Source organism: Mustela erminea, chromosome 15, assembly GCF_009829155.1.
Source record: "Mustela erminea isolate mMusErm1 chromosome 15, mMusErm1.Pri, whole genome shotgun sequence".
NCBI classification, from domain to species: Eukaryota; Metazoa; Chordata; class Mammalia; order Carnivora; family Mustelidae; genus Mustela; species Mustela erminea.
In genome coordinates this window covers 11083551-11103967 of record NC_045628.1, presented here as the reverse complement: position 1 = coordinate 11103967, position 20417 = coordinate 11083551, and the positions used below count along the sequence as shown (strand labels likewise).

The 20417-nt window shown below is 54.6% G+C and overlaps 1 protein-coding gene across 2 annotated transcripts; it reads left to right on the top strand.

The window, feature by feature from the left end:
• Positions 1 to 10097: 10097 nt before the first annotated feature.
• ZIC2 (Zic family member 2) lies at positions 10098 to 15153 on the top strand. Of its 2 annotated transcripts, none has more exons than XM_032315101.1 (3): positions 10098 to 11517; positions 13338 to 13501; positions 13727 to 15153. In XM_032315101.1, exons 1-3 carry the CDS (start codon positions 10446 to 10448, stop codon positions 14069 to 14071), a joined length of 1581 nt encoding a protein of 526 aa, XP_032170992.1. In that variant the 5' UTR covers positions 10098 to 10445; the 3' UTR covers positions 14072 to 15153. The 2 variants fall into 2 exon arrangements, with proteins under 2 accessions (XP_032170992.1, XP_032170993.1); XM_032315102.1 differs by having other exon boundaries at positions 10101 to 11517; positions 13690 to 13820.
• The last annotated feature ends 5264 nt before the right edge of the window (positions 15154 to 20417 follow it).

The window sequence follows — 20417 nt, the reverse complement described above, 5'->3', positions numbered from 1 at the left end:
ACAGTGGGACCGAGATTTTGGAAATGGCACGGGTGGGATTGGAGGGAACAGCGTGATTGGCAGGAGCCCCGGCTGCCGGATTGGCTCCCATTCAGGCCTCGGGCCCAGCAGGGATCCGCCCCCGTGCTCGCAACCGCCTTCGCTTCCTCTAGGCGCCCCCTCCTCCCCTGCAGCCCTGCGTCCCCGCCTTCCAGGGGATGCCCAAGTTGCACTTGGAGAAAGTTTGCGCTGGGCCTGCGCGCGCAGCGCCCCGCGTTCCCATGACGTGCCTTTCGGAGAGCGTGCGCCGGCACGCGGCCGAAGGGTGCGGCGTGGGTAAGGGCTGGGGACCCCCCCCACCCGAGGACAAAAGGCGGGAGGAGGAGAACCCCCAACTTCAAAACCCCCCGCCTCACCGCACGCAGCGTCTCCTCCAGCATGCAAACACTTTTCCACCTCCTCCGTTGGAGGAGCCCTGGGCTGCTCTCTGGAGGAGGAAGGTGAACAGAGTGTACCTGTCGTCGTACTTGTAGAGGGGATGCTAGAAACTTCTTATCTGGGAAGGACACCCACTCTGCCGAGCGCTCCCGTAAGGCGCAGCGACAGGCGACGAGATCAGGAGGGATATTAAAGTCCTATTGGTTGCAAAACTATTTAAGTGATTTGGCTCCGCGAGACTCCAGGTGAAGTCAAAATAAATCTTTCCCGAAAAGGAACCGTTTTACCTCGACTTTTTAGCTCATGCAGCCCTTTTCAACGTGGTTCAAAGGAGTTGCCTCGAAGTGTAATCTCACTGCTCATCGGTTCTAGATCTGCCACTTCCAATTAGATCTACGGGGTTGGGGGTGGGAGACCATCGGGCAGCGGTTCTAACTTTTGCCTCTCTGAGATACAGTGGCAGAGCAGGCCAAACGGCATCTCTCCAGAGGGAAGCAGCTAAGTAAACAATGTCCTTTACGCAGAATTTCTTTCCGGCCCAGAAAGCACTCCATAAATGTGCCTCAGTTTCATTGAAAGGACCACAAATTGAAATTGATACAGTAAAATGAATATTTTAAAATCAAGCAACACCTTTGCTATTTATTCAGCAATAGACTAACCCTAATAGAGTAGGCGAGTTGTCTTATTGGGAAAAATATATAAACTGGCTTAAAAAAAACAAAAGGCAAGCCCTATCTTTTCCAAAGGATTTGTTATCACACCTCTTTAAAAAGAGAAATAGGTTCCTGCATCACTTTGCAGGGGGAGGGTGGAGAAATATGGCACCTCCAAACTTTAGGGTTGTTGCTGCCCAAAAGTGTCACTTCAGTTCTTGAAAAAAAAAAAAAAAGCATCTTAAAATTTTGTGATGTTCCAAGATGTTCAAACATTACAGTCAGGGGTTTTAATTTTTATTGTGTTGCCCTGCATAAAATTATTTGTAAAAAAGTGATAATGACTAAAACGTGATTTTCCCCCCTGCTTTGGGGATACAAAAAAACAAGTTACCAGCTTAATTCGTTTGCAGTCCAAGTAAAAATAGACTGCATAAAGCCATCATCTTTATGTTCCTGGGAGATGGTCCTGGGAAGTGGTAAGAAATATTTTCAAAAGAACTGATTTGATAGCCCCACTTGTATCGGTCTGAGCAATGTTCAACAGGGAACTTCCCTGTGAGCCTTGGGAGTGTCATTCCTCTTATAAAACCGACAAGCAAACAAAGAAAATACTACAGTCAAATTTCAAATAGGTTTTTTTCTCTAAGGCTCCATGAAGCTCAAATATGGGCAAATAAGAAAAGCATGAGTGCAAACACAACGGAAAAAAAATTAATAAACAACAGCGACAAAATCCGCATCTGTATTTGGAGAGGATGAGTCCTTTCACAATTTTCCTCTCAAAGATTTAAAATGTCTCAAGCCAACCAGGCAAAAGTAGCGAGGGCTGCCTTCTCTATGGATGGTTTCTGGGAAAGCATCATATCTGGATTTGTCACCAGTGTCTTCATCCTCTCTAAGAACATTTCAAAGGAGTTTCTCCTTATTTGAATTCCTTGGCAACCATCATCACTACTTCCATAACAGCTTTGCATTCAATCCTGCAGGTTATAAGTAAAAAACAAACTAAATAATGAACGAATAAATAAAGAAGAAAATAAATATAACCCGCCTTTTAATATGGATTGTTGAGCATTTTTATTGTGCAATAAAATGGGTACCTCCACCCCCTTCAAAATAGCTTTTCCTCAAAATTATAACTGCTTTGTTTTATTGAATTGCTGAAATTTAATGGTTTAATGGGTGAAGGCATGAAGGAAAAGGCTGTAAAAATGTGAATAATGGTGCAGCAGAGCCGTGCGGAATCTGGAACCCGCCTCCTTGTACAACTCTTGTTAAACACAGTGTGATATGTATCTGTCATCGATTTAATATGTCTTAATTCAAATACAGCTCCCGGATCAATTTCTTTTTATGGAAGCCTTAAAAAAAGAAAAGACTTTCTTAGGAAATCATAGAGATTTGGGTGGCGATTGGAAAGAGGGAGATTTACAAAGTGAGTTTAATGAATATTTGCAAATTTATGGCCAAACCCAGACTCTAAAAAGATAATTGACTCAGGTAAATCGACTTGAGATGCTAATTCTTAAAAGAAAGAACTGGGAGCAAAATTTCAATCAACACCAATAAGGAGCCAATAAACTGCCTGCCAATTAAACCTGAGAATAGGCCTAGCTAGATGGTCACCAGGAAGGCTCGCAGTGGATTTCCGGGATTGCCTTTCTTTATAAAAGAGCTTTTTATTTTGTAGACGCGCTTTTTGTTATTGTGATGACCCGCCTGACCCCAGGTGCGCCGTTTCTTTTTCAAACCGTTTGGGAGCCAAATCAAACCCCCTTAACATCCCGAGTTTCTAAGGACCCAATAACTGTGTCGCACTTCCTAAATAAACACCAGCAATTTCCAGGACGTTGAAGAAAATAATAGTAATGCTTAAAAAAAAAAAAAAAAAAAAAGGCAGCAAAGTGTAGAAGTCGTTACGCCAGTTCCCATCTGTGGTTGGAGCCCCGTGTTTCCGCGGTGGCGCGGGTTGTCAGGGCCGACCCTAGAACTCGTGCCCTTGTCCGGTTTTGCGGCAGAGGTACTGGTGTGGGGGCAGAACGTGGCAATCTATGGAAATGCCCTTTCTGGGGTCAACAGGTGCTCTTGGGGAGCATCGATTTTCAGACTTCCCTGTTGCACCCGGAATCCCAGGCTCCTTGCAGAGCCAAACAAAGGCAGGAGGAGGCCGAGGAGGTACCGTAAACGCCGAGCTGGCCCGAACCCGGCGGCCCCGCCGCGCCCAGCTGCCTTGAGGCAATAGGACCCGGTCCCGGGGATGCCGGGGCTGGCGCTTCTGGCTTCCCGCTGCGCAGGGCTGGTGGTGACCGAGGCCCCCCGGAGCCCTCCGTTCCTCGCTGAGCACAGCCAAGTTTCCTTGTGATGGGTGTGGGCGATTAATAAACTCTAAGGGAAGTGAATTGGACATTTCCTGGCTTTTGAGCCTTTGTCTGATTGTTTCTGCCGGCGGAGGGAGGGGGTGAGCCGGGGACGGTGAGGTGGACCAGAAAGGATCTGGGGGACCCACTGAGCTGCTTTTTATTGCCCTTGAGATTGCTTTACCTCTCGCCAGTCCCGCGTGGTTTCCGCGAGGGCAGCCTCCTTGCCGAAGGACCGGGTGCCCGGCGGGCTGGCAGCGCCCAGTGGCATTTGGGCCACGCCAGAGGCACGCTCAAGGGCGAACAGGGTGCCCTGAATGGCTCTGGGGATCAAAGGAACCCAGCCCAAGGGCGCCAGTGGGTGCTCAACAGGGAGGAGGAGGGGTACTAGCAGACCCTGGAGAAGGTGGGGGAGGAGAACACCCAGACCTCTCCAAAGCCCAGGCAAGGTGGGCTAAGGGGCCCGCAGAGGTTCCTTTTCATTGAGCTTCGCCATGCCGGAAGTGATGAGGACTTTGGCTTCAAGGCGTCTCTCCTATCCGGCTCCCTAGGCATCTAGGCGGTGAGGTACTCGGCCCCCTCTCTCGGCCCCTGGCCCGGCTTGCTCGGCAAATACCCCCGCCCTCCCGCCTTCACCACTCGCGGTCTAACCTCCTGGGGGCTTCGAGCCAGTCCGGGGGCCTGGGTGCTCCCAAGCGCCGGGCAATTCTCAGCCCTCTGAGCGTGTCTTCCAGGCTTGCCTCTCCTTCCCGCCCCTCTGAGCTGGACCTGGCTCCTCAGGCTTCACAGATACCTTTTGGGCTAAGAGTAATCTAAAAATGTGCTTCTTGCTAAAGTTTATGGTCCCTGTTCCATATACCTGGAGACTTAATGAGGATTTTTTTTTTTTTTTTTTTTTTTTTAGACATAAGACTGAGATTATGTAGCTCTGACTACATAAACGTTGGATCTAGGGTTTGTTTATTTTGGATAATCAAGAATGGAGACCCATCCCATGTCTACCTGACCTTAGTGCTTAAAAGCCCTTGAAAAAATATGGCTTTCTTTACTTTCCCATTACTAAAAAATAAGTTGAGTAAAATTGGCCTGTCATCAAATATTCTCATTTGGTTATCAATCATTTTTACCTTCAGAGATGGGGGTTGTAGAATAATGGCCTTTGACCCACATTTGACCATCAGGTAATTTCTTGGGAAATGCCTAATTCTTGTGCTTGAAAATATGCTTAGAAGGTCAAAGCAGGAAGGACAAAACTCCCTTATGTGTTCGTGGTTCATATAACCATCCAATATTTATTTATATTGGATCCAAAATACGCTTCTTCTCCCTTTCATTCTTTATCTTTTAGGATGTTTGGGGACGGGAACTGAAGGAGGAGCCCAGGTTATGTGCAGTGGTGGTGGTGGTTGGTGGTGTTTTTAAAATCTCAGATTTTGTGGACACTTTCCCCGGTTCCACACCCCTTCCAGTATCTCTATACCTCAGTATTTGAAGAAGCTGTTGAGACAAGTCAAATAGTGACACGTTGACGGATTTACTTGTGGAAGCAATATGGTTGACATATGGCATTGTTATTTATGAGTGACAGCATAAATTGTATTACAAAGTCTATTGCAATAACACTGCAGTTTACTGGAGAGCTGCTCTCCTGTCACCAGTATTCAGCCTCCCTGGAAGTAGTTCATTTGGGAGCCCAAAGGATAACGGTCCTCAAAATAATTAAACACATTCATGTAAGCTAATGCCTCCTGTTTTCTGGTTTGTTTTTGTTCTGCAGCAGTAGAAACACTCCCATCAGGAAAGAGGGGACAAAGTCAGGACAATTAGTTGTCTTCCTTTTGCAAAACCACAACCACTGTCACACAGAAATGTTGACTGTTTTTTCCCTATGAGTCCCTAACGACAAATAGACCAACATTTGCATTCCTATCACTAACCGGCTGGTGAGGATATATTTTATAGGGAGACTTTTTATAAGCCCAGTTACAGAACAGTAAATTTTAACAGTAGGAAGAAGAGAAGTTCTTCGAGCAGACTGGACAGGGCTTTATCCTCGGATGCCTCCCCACCTCCATTCGACCTCCCCCTTCTTTAAAAAATGGTATTTAAAAGTTACAACACTGGCTGAGACTTTCATGATTTCCCCTTCTTTTACATTACAATTTTTTCTCTTTTTTTATATTACCCTTCACTGAAGCTCTGACAAAGAACTTTTGTTCTAGGTGGGTTTTACAAAGGAGGCGCTCCCACCACACATGTGGTCCTTCATGGGTCAGGGGTCGTCTGGCCCAGGAGTGGTTGAGAGGGCGGAATCAAAGGTGCTCTGCAACTTAATATCCTGTTGATGATCTTGTTGAATTTATGAGTCTGTGATACAGAGGATGGTGCCAAAATCCTCTTTTTTTTTTTTGGTCTGGTGTGTATGGACAGCTGATTCTACATTTGTTTCTCTCCTTTTTACTCCCATTCCCACCCCCTTTCCTTAAGAGGAAATTAAAAATTTAAATGGTAGGGCCACTGAGTGTTTCTGCTTCCCAGTGTAAAGGTCACTTGTGTTTGCTTGTTTGTTTTGGGCCTCTCCTGACTACCGAGATATACCTGTGTGTGTGTATGTTGTGTGCACATATACACCGTTTTTATGTGTATATACACGCAAAATCCTGGTCATGCTACAAAAGAAGTCAGTCAACCATTCACAGAGGCCCACAGAACGCAGTGAGGTGCTCAGCGGATGACTGCCCGCGTGTTTGAAAGGATCTGCGGTTTTTGAAGACACCCCGAATTCCCTATTGCACAGCGGGGGCGGGGGTGGAGATGGTCGCCAGCCGGTGCGCCCAGGGGCCGGCCAGGCGGGGCCATCCGCATACAGCAAAGCCCCGACGCGCGTCAGCCCCAGGGCCCGGGTCGACCCGGTGAGATTCTCAAAGAACAATTTTGGAAAATTTACAAAAGAGGGAACCTATTTGCCCGATGGAGACAGTTGTGGGTCCCGTGGGTCTGACGCTGCCAAGGCTGGCCCTTCCAGAAACCTGTTGAAAAACTGATCACTCACAGGGCGCAGAGCGCATCTTAGCCGCTTTTTTCCTTTCGGCCAAGGAGCCCAAATCTACTTTTGAGGCGATGACTCTGAAAGCCTGGGCAGGTTTCTCCCCCCTTGCTTTCTGGCTGTCGTCTCTCTCTTCCCTTTTTCTGCCTTAAAAATAAAGAAAGAAAGAATACTGTGTCACGGGGGAAGGGGGTTTTGCGGTTTGTAGAGAAATAAAGCACTTCTAAGAGGGGACGGCGACATGACTTTGAACTTGGCTCAGCTCCTCTGTGTCCTGCAGAGAGAGGGGAACTGGAGCCGGGAAAGAACAGCCAGGAGGGCCCAGCCCGCGGCCTCTCCCGCGGGAATTAAGGAGTCGGCCCCACCACCCGGCCGCGCGCGGCTCCGGGCATCCAGCGCCGGCGAGCGCCCGTTCGCGCCAGCCCGAACCCTGGACGCTGCAGAAGGGGAATCAAAGCGAACGGAGAGAATGGGGCCGAGAGGGGGGACAGACGACTGGGGAGGAGGTGAGAACGCGGGACAAGAGGAAAACTTGCAGTCTGGTGGCTTGAAAAGGAGGGAAGCGAGGTTTCTAGATGGGAAAGAAGACCATTCTCTAAGAAAATATTTTGTTTAGTCAATATTTTTGGAGTAAGCTCTTTCAATGACGCCCCACCCCTATATAAATAGACGAATGAAGTAAAAAAGTGTGAAAGCCTGTATACTGGGGATTTTTTTTTTTAATTGATACAATGCAGCAGGACAGCCTTTCTCCTTGGGAGACTTTTCTCTTTTCTCGGTCTCTCTCAGTCTAATGCCCTCTCTGCTTAGGGATACAGTTTGGCACTTGCCCCCCCACCCTACCCCGAGGTGTGTGGAAATAAGGAACATTTCCTCCTTTTGGGTAAGGGGAGAATCTCCAGCTTCCAGACAAAAATCTTGGGCTTTCAGACAAGATGACCCAGGTTTCCCTCCTTCTTGCCCCCCCTCTAACGGCAATGGGGTGGGGGCGGCGGGAGGACACAGGGCACCTCCGGGAAGGGGCTTCGGCCAGCTCCGACCTTCAGAAGCCCGCTTAAGCCGAGAGTGACAGCCGGTGACCGCCGACAGAGCCCGGGTTCTCCCAGCAATAGCGAGCTAGAGCTGTCTTCCCGCGTTTTTGTTGGATTTCATTTCAACGTGAAAATTTTAAATGCATGTTGGTTATCTTCTATTTGAATTTTATTCCAACTCTCGGAGATTTGTAAATAAAAGCGGTTCTCTAGACAACTAGGCGAAGAAAGGCGCTGGCTTCAGGCCTTTCATTCACACCTCTGCAGCCTCCGGGCCCGGCGTACCCTCTCCGGTTACCTCTGGGAGTGCAGGCTTTCGGCAGCGGGGCAGGAAATGTTCCCAGCCGCCAACCCGGATCCCGGGGGTGAGCGGGAGCGGCTGTAGCCCCAGAGCCGCGAGGCGGGCCTGCCGCGGCACTGGGAGCTGCCCGGCCCCGCCACCGCCCGAAGGAGGGGTTGGTGGTGTTCCCAGCTCCTGCAGAAGGCGTGGTAAATATCTTCTAGAAGGTTTAAGCCCTACCAGTCTGGAGGCTTCTTCTCGGGAGGCCCTGAGCCTGACCCTCCGCCCAGCTCCAGCCCGAGCCTTGCTTCGCCGCGCGCCTCCGGCGTCCCCATACGTCCCACCCCACTGCGGCGGCGGCCAGGGCATCTGGGCATCCACCCCGAGGGTAACACTGCCTTTAAACGACTTCCAACCAACCCCCCCCTCCCTCCCGGGGGCCGCTGCCCAGTGTTTACTGCTGTAATCGGAGCAGGACGCGAGCGGCGGGGGGAGCGGAGGGCGCTGAGCCGCGGGTGGGGGGCCACCGCCAGGCGGGGGGCGGTGTCTGGGTGAGTGTCCAGAGAGTAGGAGAAAGGGGCATGTCTGGCTCTCCCGAGGCCCACCATCCAGCACCTGTGTTTTCAGTGCCACAGAGTAAGTTTAAAGGAGGGAGAGGGGAGTAGCTAGGGAGAGTGCTAACCGACCCCGGGCCGGGTCCCCGGGCCGCTCCCCGCCGCGCGCTCCCGACTGGGTCTGGGGCCTGGAGAGTCCCGGCTCGTGGCACCTCCCGCCCGGCGAACCCGGCTGCCAACCAAGTTCTCGAGTGGCCGCGGCCGCCCGCTCTCGGTGCCCGCCGGGAGCGGCTCGGGTCCCCGGGGAGTCGGCGGCCTCTGCAGAAGGGCGCGAGTGCAGGGTGCTGTCTCCTCCGGACCCGTCCAAGGGCACGGCGACCTCGCCGCCCGGGCCGGCACTACGCGGGCCTCCCGACTCCGGGGACAGCCACGGCCGGGCGCGAACGGGAGCCGCAGCGCCGGCCGCGCGGGCGAGGAGCTGTAGGCTGGCAGGCCGTGCTGGCTGTGACGAGCCGCGGGATCCGCGGCTGCGGGGGCAGCGGGGAGCTCCGGGAGAACGCGGGAGGAGGGGCGGACCCGCCGCGGGGCGGGGGCGCCGGATTGACGGGGCCTCGGCGGCCAATGGTGGCGGCGGAAGGGCGGGCGGGGCGGGAGCCGCCGTTAAAGGGGCGGTGTGACCGGGAGTCCCGGCCTGGAGCGGGAGGGAGAGCTAGAGAGAGAGCGGGAGGGAGGGGAGGAGGCCGGGGCGGGAGACGCGGGGGCGAGCGGGGGAGGGGAGAGGAAAAGGAGGAGACAAAAAAATAAAAAAAATAAATAAAAGGCTGCGGCGTCGGCTGCAGAGCCCACCGAAATAAACAGAGCGGAGCCCACCACACCCGTGAAGGGGGGGCGGGGAGGTGGGGTGGGGACCTGCTTTGGCTTCTTCGCACTTGCTCGGATCTCGGACTCCGGTCGGTCCTCGGGAGCGCGGCTGCCCGCTCCGGGTCCAGCGTCTGTGGCCGACGGGCGAGAGGCAGCAAGCGAGCTAGAGATCACTTTTTTATTGTTGTTATTGTTTTTCAGCCCAGCCTCCCCTCCTCCCCTCCCTCTGCAAGCCTTCTCCCCTCCCACAGCCCCCGTCTCTCCTCCTCCCCCGCCTCCTCCTCCCGCACAACTTAAAGAAAGAGGGAGCGGCGCGGCAGCTTCCTTCATCTGGGGGAATTCGCGGCTGCTGCAAGTTTACTACGCGAGGCGCAGCCAATGCCAAGCGCGGAGGACGAGGAGGGCTAAACACCGCGGCCGCGGCGCCGAACAATACCCGCCGCGCGCGGGGCGGCGCGAGTAGGGCCGCGGGGGAGGGAACGGCCGACCCAGCGCGCAGCGGAGAAGGCGCCCGGCCTCCGCCCGCCGCCCCAGTGCCCCCGCCGCGGTCAGGTGGAGCCGTGGGCGCGCCGGGCCGGGGCGCCTAGCGCAGAGCTCGCCTCCGTCCGCTCCCCGCCCGCTAGCCTAGCCGGTGCACAGCCGCCGCGCTCGGGCACGGTGGCCCCGCCGCGGCTGTGATTTCATTCTGCGGGCGCCGCTTGGCGCTGCCGGGCCCGGGGTCCGCGGGGCGTGCGAGCGAGCGAGCGAGTGTGTGCGTGCGCGCGCGGGTGCGCGCAGGGGTGGGGGCCGCGGCGCTGCGCTCGCCCCCCGTCGGCCCCCCTCTCCACTCCGCTCCCCACACCTCCCTCCCGCTCCCTCCTCCCGCCCGCCCTCCCCTGCCCTGCCCGCCCGCCCCCGCCGCAGCTCCTTTAATACACTTTGGTTCTCCGCCTGGCTTTGGACTCTTCTCCTCCTCCACCTCCTCCTCCTCCTCCTCCCGCGCCTCCTCCGCCGCCGCCTCCTCCTCCTCTTCCTCTCCGCGCCTTCGCTCCGCGCCCGGCCGCCCGAGGCAGATCCAGGCGGCGGCGGAGGCGGCGGGCGCACGAGCGCGGCTCCCGGGGCTGAAGCCGCCGCCACCACCACCACCGCCGCCTGCGCTCGGAGCGGGGCGGCCGCTGGACGCACCGCGCGCGGGGCGGGAGTGGGAGCGGAGGAGGTGCGGGGCTCGCCGGGGCCGGCGGGGCGGGTGGGCGCGCTGGCCATGCTCCTGGACGCGGGGCCGCAGTTCCCGGCCATCGGGGTGGGCAGCTTCGCGCGCCACCATCACCACTCGGCCGCGGCGGCGGCGGCGGCCGCTGCGGAGATGCAGGACCGCGAACTGAGTCTGGCCGCGGCGCAGAACGGCTTCGTGGACTCGGCGGCCGCGCACATGGGCGCCTTCAAGCTCAACCCCGGCGCGCACGAGCTGTCCCCCGGCCAGAGCTCGGCGTTCACGTCGCAGGGCCCCGGCGCCTACCCCGGCTCTGCCGCGGCTGCCGCTGCAGCCGCCGCGCTTGGGCCCCATGCCGCGCACGTCGGCTCCTACTCTGGGCCGCCTTTCAACTCCACCCGGGACTTCCTGTTCCGCAGCCGCGGCTTCGGGGACTCTGCGCCGGGCGGCGGGCAGCACGGGCTGTTTGGGCCAGGAGCGGGCGGCCTGCACCATGCGCACTCGGACGCGCAGGGCCACCTTCTCTTCCCCGGCCTCCCGGAGCAGCACGGGCCGCACGGCTCGCAGAATGTGCTCAACGGGCAGATGCGCCTAGGGCTGCCCGGCGAGGTGTTCGGGCGCTCGGAGCAGTACCGCCAGGTGGCCAGCCCGCGGACCGACCCCTACTCGGCGGCGCAGCTCCACAACCAGTATGGTCCCATGAATATGAACATGGGTATGAACATGGCAGCGGCCGCGGCCCACCACCACCACCACCACCACCACCCTGGTGCCTTTTTCCGCTACATGCGGCAGCAGTGCATCAAGCAGGAGCTCATCTGCAAGTGGATCGACCCCGAGCAGCTGAGCAACCCTAAGAAGAGCTGCAACAAAACTTTCAGCACCATGCACGAGCTGGTGACCCACGTTTCCGTGGAGCACGTCGGCGGCCCGGAACAGAGCAACCACGTCTGCTTCTGGGAGGAGTGTCCGCGCGAGGGCAAGCCCTTCAAGGCCAAATACAAACTGGTCAACCACATCCGCGTGCACACGGGCGAGAAGCCCTTCCCCTGCCCCTTCCCGGGCTGCGGCAAGGTCTTCGCGCGCTCTGAGAACCTCAAGATCCACAAAAGGACCCACACAGGTAACTGCGGGCGGGCTCGGGATGGGGCGCGGGGAAGAGAGAGGCTGTGGTTGGTTGGCTGGGGGAAACGCGCAGACCGCCAGCTCCTGCTCCTGCTCCGGGATGGGAGGTGTTTTTGTGTGTGCGAGACAGCCAGCGGCTTGTTTTTGTTGGAGAAAGAATATTATCGGGCTGGGTTTTTTCCATGTACGGAAATTGGGTTTTAAATGGTCGGTGTAACATCAAATGTATGTTTTGGGGGGTGTAATCCCTTCGTTTGTTCAGCCCCGGTTAATAATTTCCGTTCTAAATAGAACGCACAAAATAAAACTGCTCTCCAACTCGGTGCCCGGGAATCGAGCCTAGAGAGGATTTTGCCAGCTTGTCTGGATGTGCTTTTCTGCTCCGACTGCGTGTCTGTGTTTGGGTGGCTTATGTGTTTTCCCACTTCTTGTACTCGCGGTCCAAAAATCCTTCCCGGGACTGTTTTCCCCTTAAATGAATTTGTTGTGAGTCCAAGCTGTAAGGTATTTCTCATTAAAAAAAAAAAGAAAGAAAGAAAGAAAAAAAGAAAAAGGTGTTTTTAAAGCCCATTTCGGGGTAGATCGCGGGGCTTTACGGTGGGTTCGCAGTAGTTTGTGAAATTCTCTAATGGGTACCAGAGGGTTTGCGATTCCAAACTTGGACCAACAACCCGGTCAAAGAAAACCCCGGGGCACCACGGCCCCGCAGGGCAATCGCGTGAGAAGAGGAAGCTGCAAAAAGAAGGCGCCTCTAGACTCATAGATTATTCATCTCTGACCAGGTCCCAGCCAAAATCGTGCCAGACGATTTCCTAAAAGAAAGCCAAATGTTTTAGCAACTTCCCCCGTCAATATTTACTCCGAAGTGGGGATGCGCCAGCGGCCTATTGTTCTCTTCCGGGAAGGGAGGGAGCCGAGGTGCGAGACAAGCTTTTAACAAGGTTTAAAATTTGAGAATTTTATTTGCATGAAATGCTTTCGAGTCCTGTGTCTGAGCGGATGTCTTTAAAAAACAATTTAGGTGCTAATGGAATTTAACGTTAAATGCTCCCCTTTCCAAGAGGAACGTTGTTTGAGTTCTCACACCTCTAAATGACTCCAAGCATTTGGAATTCTGGCAACAGGATGCAGGGACCGCCAGAAAATTAAACAGGGAGATTTTGAAAGGCTTTGCTGAGCACCCCCCACCCCAGCCTGTGCCTTTGCCTTGGCTATATGCTGTCTTATCTCTAATATTTGCCTTTTTCCCCGACCTATTTTAAAATGACTAGAAGTGAGACTAAGAATAACGGTTAATTTAATTCGCAGAATTTTGGATGAAAAATACTGGCTCAGTGTTGATCCACAGCTCCATCCCCAAACAACATAGCAACTCCAAATGTAATTGCCTATTGGCCCCAGAGACAAACCGACAGCAGCCCAGCAGCCTGTGTGATTTTGATAATGCCCTAAATATTTTGTCATAATAACAGCTTCTCCATGGCCAGACCAATTTGTTAGAAACTGCGAGTCCAAGGAGTCCTGTGGAAAGGTGGGCAGGGCCGGGTGCTACCTGAGATTCATTATAAATAGGAGGAAATGGGTGTCAGTCTGGAAGAAAATTAAAATATGAAATAAATAAGCAGGAAGGGCAGGTGGGAAGGCGGTTAATTTCATGTTAGTTCTGCCGCAGAGACAATCCGACCTGTGAGGGGACCGACCCAGGCCCTTCCAGGTCCTCTTTAACTTCGGGAAGCGGCCTTGCTCCTTCCAGAGTGGGTGGGGGCTCTGGGGGGCTCTGGGTGTGCGGGCAGCAAGTGCCGATGTTTCTGTCCACAGGGGAGAAGCCGTTCCAGTGTGAGTTCGAGGGTTGCGACCGGCGCTTCGCCAACAGCAGCGACAGGAAGAAGCACATGCACGTCCACACCTCCGATAAGCCCTATCTGTGCAAGATGTGCGACAAGTCCTACACGCACCCCAGTTCGCTGCGGAAACACATGAAGGTACCACCGGGGAGGCCGGGAGGACTGCGAGGCGGCCGGCCCTCGGTGCGGGGCCGGCCTGGACAAGCCTGGACAACCTGGGAAGGCCAGGGTTCCCTGGGGACCGGACGGTGTGGAAGTGGGGGGGGTATTTCTAGGGGTCCTCCCCCCCGGGAGCTCGGCCCCACAGCAGCTGCACTCACACCCAGTCCCCTTTGGTCTCCCCTCCCGGCTTTTGTCTTGCAGGTCCATGAGTCCTCCCCCCAGGGCTCGGAGTCCTCTCCGGCTGCCAGCTCGGGCTATGAGTCGTCCACGCCCCCGGGGCTGGTGTCCCCCAGCGCCGAACCCCAGAGCAGCTCTAACCTTTCCCCCGCAGCCGCGGCGGCAGCGGCGGCAGCCGCGGCGGCCGTGTCCGCGGTGCACCGGGGCGGAGGCTCGGGCGGCGGCGGCGCGGGCGGCGGCTCAGGCGGAGGCAGCGGCGGGGGCGGCGGCGGGGCGGGAGGCGGGGGCGGCGGCAGCTCTGGCGGGGGCAGCGGGACAGCCGGGGGCCACAGCGGCCTCTCCTCCAACTTCAATGAATGGTACGTGTGAGAGGCCCGGGGCCTCTCTCTCCCTCTCCCTGTCCCCACCCTGGCGCAGCCCTCCCGGGGACCAGCGCCGAGGGCACCCTGTGATGTGTTGTTAAAATTATGAATCTGATTTTTATGATGATGAAAATGATTTTACCAGCAGAAGGATTTTTAAAAGTTTTTTTAAAAAAATAATCTAGGCATGAAAAGCAAAAATATCCCTTCCAGAGTCTCAGAAGCTGAAAACTTAAAATAAGAAATAAAAAAAATAAAAAAATAAAAAAACCCATAAAAATATTGAACAAAACCCCATCCTTAACCACCTCCAACCCCACCCCCCTTTCCTTCTCGCCCAGTTCCCAGTCTTCTGACAAACTGTACATAGCAAACTTCTTCCTTCTCCAAGGTGGTTTTACTGGCTTCTTGGTGTATAGACGTTTGTCCATTTGTAACTCTCCGGATTGCGTTCCTTCCTGCCTTTCTTCCCTTCCCCAAGTGATGGGCTTTTTCTTTTTCTCTTTTTAGTTTACCCGGTTTCTTTTTAAGTAACGTGGAAGAAAATGGTTTATTTTGTATTGTGGTATTGAATATTGTGTTCCTTTTTATGAGGCAACTTGATTGTAAACTTCATGCAACTATAGACTGGAAAAAAACCGAGCCGTGCCAAAGTCTCCCTTCTGTTTCTTCAACACATTCATCCACAGCGCGCACACACACACCACCACCAACGCTTGTGAATGTATTTTTCTGTTAGCTGGGTTTACATGTGATGTTTTAGTGCTTTTGCAAGTTCAATTTGTTAGTTCCTGTATGAAAGATTGTGGGGGAAAATAAACGTCGTGCCGTTAGCTTTTCCGTAATAACACCCTTCCTTCTGTAAATACCCGTTACCATATTTATCCATTTGTAATTAAATTATGGTATTAACTTGCTACAGAGGAAACAATATTTATAAAGAATGTTTCTTAACTATAAATATGTACAATTGTGGGCATAAACTGTTTCAGATTTTTTATTTGAAGGTTTTAAGTGGTTTGATCATTTCTTGTGATATGTTTTGAGAGTAATGCATACAGAAATATAATAAAATGTGTTGAAACTGCATGAACATACTATTTTTTTCTAGCAAAGTTATTAAAGAAAACGGGAAGCTGAGGGTTGATGTGGGTATGGTTCGGCCGCCTAAATGAATAGGAGGTACCACCTTGCGTTCTGGGGAGGAAGGTATGTGTACGCACAGAAACCAGACCAAACTGCCTCTTTGGCAGAAAGTCTCAAAATTATTTTCTATGTCCTTTGTTTGTAGCTGAGAGTGAATTAAATTTTTGGAAGGGCCCTGTGAGGAATGGCGGCAGGAACCTTCAGAGTTTCTAATGGCTCCATTATCTGAGGGAATGCCTTTCTTTCAGCTATTTGGACTGGATTTAAGAGCACTAAACATTTCCTTATTCTTTGTTTTCCCTCTTCCCTGCCCCCCCTTTCCTCTCCCTCCCTCTGAAAAGCTGAGGTATAGTTATTTTTAATTGCACGTTTAAAACTGAACTGAGTACTTTGTTTTTGAACTTGGCCCAGTGATTAGAGCTTTAAGGGCCCTTTTCTACCAAAAGTTTTTTCTTGAAATTTTAGAGAGCTTGTTCAAGAAATTTTGCTTATCTTCACAAAGCTGTGCACCAAAAACTAGAATGTCCAAGAGAAGGTGATAGAGAGTACATTTGAATTTAGGAAAGCAATAAACCGTTGCCCCAAGACAAAAGAGAATCCTTCAAGAATTCGGTAAGATAGAATAAGAAAAAGATTGAAATGGTCAGGTGGACGTGAGTGAGGCAGAGCACCAACCGCCAGCTTTCCTCCCCTGCCCTGTAAGAACTTGTCTGGATTTCAAACAAGATGCTCTAAGGAAGAAGGTAAAAAATAGTTTTAATGTTCTAAGGGTAGGAATGGGGGAAATTATTTAAGTACCTGAGACATCAAAACATCTCCATCTCTTCCTCAGTATCCTCTTACAGTCCTTGAGTCACCCTCCACCCAAGTATGGCTGCGACCATGGTGACACCTCCCTAGGATGTCCCAGTGAGCTCTCCGGACCCTGCGGGGGGGTGGCAGGAGACCCTGGGCGCCGGTGGGTCTCTCCTTCCCCTTCCCCTTCAGGCAGTGGCCTAAGATGCAGGGTCCGGCAGGCCGCTGTTTGGAGAGCAGGGCAACCCTGACCTCCCGGAGGCCACCTATTCAATGGGGAGGAAAAGACTCCAGCCTGGGGTGTGCATGCCTGTGTGTGTGTGTGTGTGTGTGTGTGTGTGTCCCCCAGAGGGTGACAGAGGCCTGGCTAGTCCTCTCCAGCGGCCCAACGAGCTGCCCAAGCACCAGCTCCTGAAGCAATCAACCCCCTATTAAATTCAAATTTATAACCCCTAATAATATTAAGGAAAATTATTAAAATAATTGGCACATGTTACTGATCCTTGGGAGAGTTCATTGAACACATTATAAGCTGTGAGGAAAAGCTTATAGTTTTTCAACCTCCCCCCCCCCCACCTCCCAACCCAGGCCACCTCCGGAGGAGGGGGCGGAGGAAATCAGTTTGAATATTTATCATAACTTGGGCAAGAATGAGATGGTCTATCCTAAATGTTTTAAACTTTTAAAAAAATTTTTTGGTGAAAATTATTGGCTTTGAGGCACACCACCCCCCACCCCCGCCCCCACCCCCGTCTAAAGGGAAGAGTGGCACGGAAGTAGGGGGGCAACTTTAGTATCAACTCAAGGTTTGGGGCTTCTCTTCTCTCGTTGGGCAGAAGAAGGGAAAAAGCAAGAAGAGGCAAGACGGCCTCGGTGTGCAGTCGGCTGGCCGGCTTTCCAGCGCTGAGAGCTGCCGGAGGGCCCTTTCGGTCCGGGGGCGCTGATTCTAGTTTTCAGCAGGAAATAAAAATGGGAAGGCGCCTGGCGTGCGGAGGAAGATCGCAGGCTGGGAGCGGTCTCCCGGGCCGCCCGAGGATGTGAGGAGCGAACCGGGGCCGCTTTCCTGCAAAATGGCTCCCAGTCCTCCGGCCCTTGCGTCGCACCGCTTTGTCCACACTAGTCACCGAGCCGGTGGTGTGGCCCACTCCACGCCTTTCTCTCCCGCCCTTCGAATCCCGGAGACAGGATGGGGGGAGGAGGAGATGGCCAAAGTGGTCGAGGGAGTCAGAATTGCTCAACTTGCCAAGCGCGAGGGGGGCTGGCGGCCCAAGATTCTGCATCGCCAAGAGGCGCCTGGGCCTGGGGGGTGGGGGATGCGTCCGTCTCCCCCTGCTGCTTAAATGGACCTGAAGTCTAACCTGCCCTCTTCTGGACTCCAGAACTAGAAAACTGAACCCCATCTTCGCTTTCCTCAGGGAGCCAGAGCTGCGCCACTGGTTCGCTGCCCGCGGGGAGTCCGCACTGCCTCCGCCTAGGGCCGGTTTCTGCCGGTCACAGCCATCAACTTGAACTTCAGAGCGGCCAAGCTCGCTCCCTTTGCGCTCCGCTCCATCCACCACCAAATTACTCCCCTCACGCGAGAGCCGCTTTATCCAGAGGCAGCTGGAACCCCCTCGGGAGGCCCATCATTATTATTATTAATTATCGTGATCCTCACTGCATTATTAATGACCACAATGATAACTGGCATCGGTATCAGCTTTTCCCGGTTCAATGAAGTCCCCCATGACCCAGGCGGGGAGGAGGTCACTCTTGGAGCAGAGGCCGGGTTGATTCTGCTCGGTGCGCGAGCAAGGGGAGGCTGCTAAGGTCGAGGCCCCGCGGGACGCGAATGGAGGAAACAGGTCCCAAGCCCTGCACACCCCGTCCCCGCTGTCCCAGCCCCTTTCCTTTCGACCGGCACCTTCTCTCTTCCTCCTCCTCCCCACCCCCTGTCCCTTTTGTCTTTTTCAGACGGATGTTTTCGGGATCCAGTGGTGTATTTGCCGGCCCGAAACTGTGAGGTCTAGGGCAGATTACAGACTGGACCGGAGTTTCGGGCTTCCCTGTACACTGCGCGGTTCTCCCGCACTCCAGCGGTGGCTGGGAAAGCCTGGGGTTTCCGAGTGATCGGTCGCCCGGCCGAGTAGGCAGGACTGACTGGGGGACGTGTGCTCTGGTCAGTCCCTGGTGAGCGCAATGGTAGCACACCTGGACATGCAGGGGCCCGCCAGGTACTGCCTTGGGACTTCTCTGTATCAGTCCACTGACCTAACCCAAAGGGCGGGCCAGGCCTGTGTCCAAGAGCAATAAGGCCTCAGAACCTCACCAAGACTTGGTTGAACCTTTGGGTGCCTTTTTACTTAAATGGGCACGTGCCCCAGAAAGCGACCCACGGGATCCAAAATGTGCGTTCAATAAGTACTTGAAGATTGATTGATTATATAGTGTGATACCGCCTTGGTGCTACAAAAACATGGAGCTCCTCGGCCCACTGCTACCCCCAGCAGACCGCAATGAACGGTTTCTATTTTTAACTGGCAGCTTAGAACAGGGCTGGAGACGCATGGCCCTCCTCGCTAACCCCCCTCTCCGTGCCCTCAACAGATTGTTGCAAGGGTTTTATTTTAGGGAAGAATCTAGATCCTTCCAGCCTGGATCCAGTGATGGGGTATAAACCCTCAGGTCGTCCCGCTGGGCTCCTGTGAAAGAACAGGCAGTCTTGGCAGTTTGAACAGGGTGTTACGAATGAGAACTTCTGTAAACCATAACCAAGGGCAGCCCAAGGGTTCGAGTTCACGGTCAAGGCTGTGGCAAGACAGCGGCCGCAGCTTCCACGCCCCGCTCCGCCCCCGCTCCTCCGCGGCCCAGATCGCGGCCCGGGCACGCGAAGCCAGGGTCCTCCCACTCCCGCCCCGCCCCTCAGAACCCAGTCCAGGAACTGTCGGTACTGGGGCCACCTCGTCGCCCTTGCACGGTTCCCTTTTGTTCCCAGGGCCCCAAGAGCTTTTTCAAGAGGTGACAACTCGCTTCGTCTCCAGCCCGGCATCCTGCCCTTGTCCCGCAACCCGCAGCCACCAGGCCGGAGCTGGGGTGGTGGGGGCCGCATTCACTTGCGTGCGTGCACACAGACAGACCCCCTGCATATACACACACATTCTCTTTCACAATCTCTCTCCACGCCTCAACACACACACACGCTCACTCACTCACATATGCTCGCCTCCTTCGGCATCCCCCAGGCGCCCACTCGCGTGGGTGGGAAGGACCTGAGCTGCAGAGATTGGGGGCTCGTGGAGGGAAGACGCAGCAAGCGATGCACCCTCACCCTTCCACCCTTCTCCAGCTTCCCCACCCCCTAGGGCCTCCCTCCGAAAGCCCCCCACCCCCCCACCCCTTTCTGCCCTGAACTCTCCATCCAACTGGAATTTGAGCATCCACTGCCTGGGCCTTATTCCCGAAACCCGCACTTGGAGCCACCAGTGTGAGACAAGTTAGGTGGGGGATCCCCACACACCGTCCGGGTCCCTCAGCCCACTTCCCTGGGAATGGGACAGGCCAGACTGCCCGTCCTCCGCACTGGACACTCGCTGGCTCCCGCGTGTGCGTTGGGAGGTCGCTCCCTTACTTCTCCCGTAAACCAGAGGGAAAAGAAAGAGTTTTCTAACCCTCGCCCCCTTCCTCCAAGCCCTGCCCTTAGCCTTTTCTTTTCCTAACCTATGGAAGCCAGTATTTCTCTGTCCCCGAGGCCAAACCCGGTGGCCCAGGGGAGCAGAACAAGGCGCCACGCCGCCAGAGAGGTTGCGGGCAGAAATAATAATAATGTTAATAATGTCAGAGATAATCATCCCAGTTAACGCTCCCTGACTGGGTTGCTCCTCAGAGGCTGGCGGAGGCCCGGGGCGGCTACAGACAGCGCAGGGCTGGGAGTGGGCGTGGGGTCCTCTACAGGGGAGGGTGTGGCAGGGTTCTTATGTTGCCTGCCCCCCTCCCCATCTTGGGTCTGGAACCAGGCCGAGCCTGCGACCGCCTGGCCAGGAGCCGCGCTGGGCCTCTTGCTTCAACAGCGCGCGGGTCATTCTTTCTCTTTCCTTTCTCCTGGCCCACCGGGCCCACAGTGGTTGGCGTGGCGGAGTGTGGTTTCTCGAAACTCTTTGGAGTCGGTCGGGTCTGTTTGCCCGTTGCCCCCCCCCCCCATCTCCCCAACCCAGGCTTGTTCCCCCTCCCTCTCCCTGCCGGCAGATGAATGGTGGCTTTAATGATCCCGGGCGCGGCGATGGCCCGGCGGTTCTGAAGATGCTCTGACCTGTAGGGAGGGCGCGAGAGGTCAGGCGCACGCAGGGCCGGGCTTGGGCTCCTCCCAGGCCCACGCTGCTCCGATATTGATCTTGGGAGAAAGATAAACAGAAAAGCTGGACATTCGGTCATGAATA

What these genes read in the sequence shown, in the direction of transcription:
- ZIC2 (XM_032315101.1), top strand. Translation starts at nt 10,446, where the DNA reads ATGCTCCTGGACGCGGGGCCGCAGTTCCCGGCCATCGGGGTGGGCAGC. An exon ending in CCACAAAAGGACCCACACAG is followed by an intron (nt 11,518 to 13,337) that starts GTAACTGCGGGC and finishes TTCTGTCCACAG; the next exon opens with GGGAGAAGCCGTTCCAGTGT. An exon ending in CGCTGCGGAAACACATGAAG is followed by an intron (nt 13,502 to 13,726) that starts GTACCACCGGGG and finishes TTTGTCTTGCAG; the next exon opens with GTCCATGAGTCCTCCCCCCA.